Source organism: Nansenia antarctica (genome assembly GCF_963989245.1).
Source record: "Nansenia antarctica genome assembly, chromosome: 19".
Classification (NCBI taxonomy): Eukaryota; Metazoa; Chordata; class Actinopteri; order Argentiniformes; family Microstomatidae; genus Nansenia; species Nansenia antarctica.
In genome coordinates, this window is record NC_137692.1 from 18037748 (window position 1) to 18042736 (window position 4989).

Consider the following 4989-nt stretch of genomic DNA (forward strand, 5'->3'; position numbering starts at 1 on the left):
CTGTCTGTCTGTCTGTCTAACCTGTCTCCCTGACTAACCTGTCTGTTTGACCTGTCTATCTGTCTGACCTGTCTGTCTGTCTCTCTGTCTGACCAACCTATCTGTCTGACCTGTCTGTCTGACTAACGTGTCTGCCTGACCTGTCTCCCTGACTGACCTGTCTCTCTGACCTGTCTACCTGACTGACCTGTCTGTCTGACTAACATGTCTGGCTGACCTGTCTGTCTGACTAACCTGTCTGGCTGACTAACCTGTCTGTCTGTCTGACCTGTCTGTCCCTCCAGAAGGTGAAGCTGGAGTTCTACCTGGACGTGCACGCCCACTCCACCATGCTGAATGGCTTCATGTACGGCAACGTGTTTGAGGACGAGGGCCGTGTCCAACGCCAGGCCGTCTTCCCTCGCCTGCTGGTCCGCAACGCACCAGACTTCTCCTTCGTAAGTGTCTGTCTGACCTGTCTGTCTGACCTGTCTGTCTGTCTGATCTTTCTGACCTGTCTGTCTGACCTGTCTGTCTGTTTGACCTGTCTGTCTGTCTCTCCGTCCTGTCTGTCTGACCTATCTGTCTGTCTCTCCATCCTGTCTGTCTGACCTGTCTGTCTGTCTCTCCGTCTCTCCGTCCTGTCTGTCTGTCTGTCTGACCGACCTGTCTGTCTTGTCCATCTGACTGTCTGATATGTCTGTTTGACCTGTCTGACAGTTTGTCTCTCTGATCTGTCTGTGTGACCTGTCTGTCTGCTATGTCTGTCTGTCTGTCTGACCTGTCTGTCTGTCTGTCTGACCTGTCTGTTCGACAGGTTATTTATTATTGTGTGTGTATCACTGATCTCATATTCAATTGCTGTAACAATCATTTATAAACCGGTGTGCGTGTGTGTGTGCGCGTGCGTGTGTGTGTGTGTGTGCGTGCACGTGTGTGTGTGTACAGTCCAACACGTCGTTTAATCGTGACTCGGTGAAGGCCGGGACCGGGCGGCGTTTCCTGGGTGGTCTCCTTGACGACACTTCCTGTTGCTACACACTGGAGGTCTCCTTCTACAGCTACATGACAGCAGGAAGTCCCGCCCCCGTGCCTTACACAGAGGAAGCCTGTATCCTTCATCATCCTCCTCTTCCTCTTTCTGACCTGTCTGTCTGTCTGCCAGTCTGCTAGTCTGTCTGTCTGTCTGTCTGACCGGTCTGCCTGTTAAATTTAAATTTCATTCCATTTTAATCCACCAGTCGTAGCAGGAAGAGTAATCTAGCTCAGGCTAGGGGCCATTGCCAGTCATGATAGAAGAAGAAAGAAAGGTTTTTTTTGACACAGGAGAAACAGTACAAGGGGTGGAAGTAGAAATCTTCAGAGACACTGTATAGGGGGGGAAAGCAGGTGTCTCTGCTCATGCACAGTGCTGGGGGGTAGTAGATGTCTCAGGAGGGACAGTACAGGGGGTAGTAGATGTCTCAGGAGAAACAGTACAGGGGGTAGTAGATGTCTCAGGAGACACAGTGCTGGGGAGTAGTAGATGTCTCAGGAGACACAGTGCTGGGGGGTAGTAGATGTCTCAGGAGACACAGTGCTGGGGAGTAGTAGATGTCTCAGGAGAAACAGTACAGGGGGTAGTAGATGTCTCAGGAGGGACAGTACAAGGGGGTAGTAGATGTCTCAGGAGAAACAGTGCTGGGGGGTAGTAGATGTCTCAGGAGAAACAATACAGGGGGTAGTAGATGTCTCAGGAGAAACAGTACAGGGGGTAGTAGATGTCTCAGGAGACACAGTGCTGTAGTAGATGTCTCAGGAGACACAGTGCTGGGAGGTAGTAGATGTGTCAGGAGACACAGTGCTGGGGGTAGTAGATGTCTCAAGAGACACAGTGCTGGGGGGTAGTAGATGTCTCAAGAGACACAGTGCTGGGGGGTAGTAGATGTCTCAGGAGACACAGTGCTGGGGGGGTAGTAGATGTCTCAGGCGACACAGTGCTTGGGGGTAGTAGATGTCTCAGGAGACACAGTGCTGGGGGGTAGTAGATGTCTCAGGAGACACAGTGCTTGGGGGTATTAGATGTCTCAGTAGAAACAGTACAGGGGGTAGTAGATGTCTCAAGAGAAGCAGTTAAGGTGTAACCTGAAGAGATGGAGGTCTTCAGTCTCCGGTGGAAGTGACTCTGCAGTTCTGACAGTCGTGGGAAGCTCGTTCCACCAGCGGGGAGCCAGTGTTGTGAAGAGATGAGATCGGGCAGCATGACTGCCATGTTGGTGTAGAGGTGGGGGGGCCAGTCGGCCAGCAGAGGTGGAGGAGCGGAGTGAACGGGCTGATGTTTGGGGCGTCACCACTGCCTGCAGGGTAGACAGGGGCTGTGTGTCTGTCTGTCTGACCTGTCTGACCTGTCTGTCTGTCTGCCTGTCTGCCTGTCTGCCTGTCTGCCTGTCTGCCTGTCTGCCTGTCTGTCTGTCTGTCTGTCTGCCAGCTCATCCAGAATGCTGCCCCCCCCTTACCTTTTGCACTACTGCTGTTTACAAATACTACCATTGCACATTCCTCCTTTGATATAGCCTCTAGTTGTACGTAGCATACTGTACAGCTACCTTAACTGTACATAGCTCATAACTGTACATACCTCTAACTACCATACTTGCCATACCATACCTACTGTATCTCTATCATGTTTAGTTGTATGGTACTTGTACTCTGCAGTGACAATGAAGTTGAATCTAATCAAATCTAATTCAAGACCCTGGTGCTCACCTACTGGGCGGTAAAGGGACCAGCCCCTCCCTACATGCAAGCAGTGTTCAGCCCCCAAGCCCTGCCAGATCACTCCGCTCTTCCTCCTCAGCTGGCCGCCTGGCGCCGCCGCCTCTACGTGGATGCAGTGGTCAAATTCTAATTGTAATTTTATCTATCACATACACAATATGCAAGTATAATATGCAGTGAAATGCTTTGTGTACCCGTCTGGCGATAAAAATATTTAAAGAAGATTTAAAAAGACACAGACAACAAGCGATTTAAAAGATTAATTTCTCATGTGAGTGCAGGGTAAAAAAAGTGCAAAGTGCAGTGGCAGTCCATTTTTGGCTGATATGGAGGTGTGTGTGTGTGTGTGTGTGTGTGTGTGTGTGTGTGTGCAACCTACCCAACCTCAACACAACCTTAACACAACCTCAACACAACCTTAACACAACCTTAACACAACCTCTCTCAGACATGAAGCTGGGGAGGAACGTAGCCCGGACATTCCTGGATTACTACCGACTCAACAACCTGATCAACAGGTACTGACCTCGCATGTCAAAAGGTACTGACCCCCCATGTCAACAGGTACTGACCCCCCATGTCAACAGGTACTGACCTCCCATGTCAAAAGGTACTGACCCCCCATGTCAACAGGTACCGACCCCCCATGTCAGACAGACAGGTCAGGCAGACAGACAGGCAGACAGGTCAAAGTGGTAAAGATGCTAATACAGTACATTGCTCTAGTGATCTGCGCCCCGGGCCGATGTAAAAGTTGGATGGGGGGCGCATTATAAATAAAATTAACATAACATAACATAGTGATGTATTATACCAACTAACCCTGTTTGTTTGTTTGTCTGTTTGTTTATTTGTTTGTTTGTTTTTCTGTTTGTCTGTTTGTTTGTTTGTTTGTTTTTCTGTTTGTTTGTTTGTGTCCACAGTTTAGACCCGATGAGTCCAGGTCACCAGGGCGACGGGGGCGTGAGGAGCGATGAAGAGGAGAGAGAGAAGGAGAGAGAGAAGGAGAGAGAGAAGGAGAGAGAGAAGGAGAGAGAGGAGAGAGAGAAGGAGAGAGAGAAGGAGAGAGAGAAGGAGCGAGAGAAGGAGAGAGGGAAGGACCAGCAGCAGCAGGATTAGATTGGAGGACTCATCTGCAGAACACACACACACAACCGACATCAGCATGTGCTTTTATATTTCATATTTAAAGACTGCCTTTAATTAGAATGTTAGAATTCATTATTGATCCTTGTTTTGTAAATAGGTTTCTGTTGTCACTGATTATCCTGTTCCTAGCGATGGTTACCTAGTGATGGTTACCTGGAGATGGTTACCTAGCGATGGTTACCTAGTGATGGTTACCTGGAGATGGTTACCTAGCGATGGTTACCTAGCGATGGTTACCTAGAGATGGTTACCTAGAGATGGTTACCTGGAGATGGTTACCTGGAGATGGTTACCTGGAGATGGTTACCTGGATATGGTTACCTAGAGATGGTTACCTAGAGATGGTTACCTAGAGATGGTTACCTGGACATGGTTACCTAGAGATGGTTACCTGGAGATGGTTACCTGGAGATGGTTACCTGGAGATGGTTACCTGGAGATGGTTACCTGGAGATGGTTACCTGGAGATGGTTACCTGGAGATGGTTACCTGGAGATGGTTACCTAGAGATGGTTACCTAGAGATGGTTACCTAGAGATGGTTACCTAGAGATGGTTGTTGTCAAGGACGATGGAGCTGCGGTTGACATCATTACCCTACATCTGTCATTTTGTCTATTAAAAAGAGTTGTTTGATAAACAACGTGTGTGTGTGTGTGTGTGTGTGTGTGTGTGTGTGTGTGTGTGTGTGTGTGTGTGTGTGTGTGTGCGCAATAATATTCAATATGTTTTACCACTACAAGTTCACTACTCGATATTTAGTCGAAATAAGCAATCCATTTAACCATCCAGAAGAGCCCAATCAAAACAAGGAATTAAAGTCTGAATGAATATAGTAATATAATAATAAAATAGCATCTTTTACTACTACTACTACTACTACTACTACTACTAATGTCTGTCTCTCTGTCGGCCTGTTTGTCTGTCATGGTTGAAAGTCACATGATTCATAATGTAGAGGGTTAGTGCTGAGGTCAATGTGAGGGTTAAGGCTCTCAGGGGGATCAGCACTGAGAATCCCATTAAACCTCTCTCAAGGTCAAGGCTGGGTGGACGCGGCGTGTGCCTGTCTGTCTGTCTGCCTGCCTGCCTGTCTGTCTGTCTG

General features: G+C 48.4%; 1 protein-coding gene across 1 annotated transcript in view; it reads left to right on the forward strand.

Annotated features, from left to right (window-relative positions):
• Nucleotides 1-3261, forward strand: part of agbl4 (AGBL carboxypeptidase 4) — a gene marked incomplete at both ends in the record, with an annotated part of 112952 nt that extends 109691 nt beyond the window's left edge. The window contains 3 exons of the mRNA XM_080549007.1: nt 285-437; nt 928-1090; nt 3185-3261. Coding sequence (XP_080405133.1) covers nt 285-437; nt 928-1090; nt 3185-3261 — 393 coding nt within the window. The remainder of the gene's footprint in view (nt 1-284; nt 438-927; nt 1091-3184) is intronic.
• Between the last annotated feature and the right edge of the window lie 1728 nt (nt 3262-4989).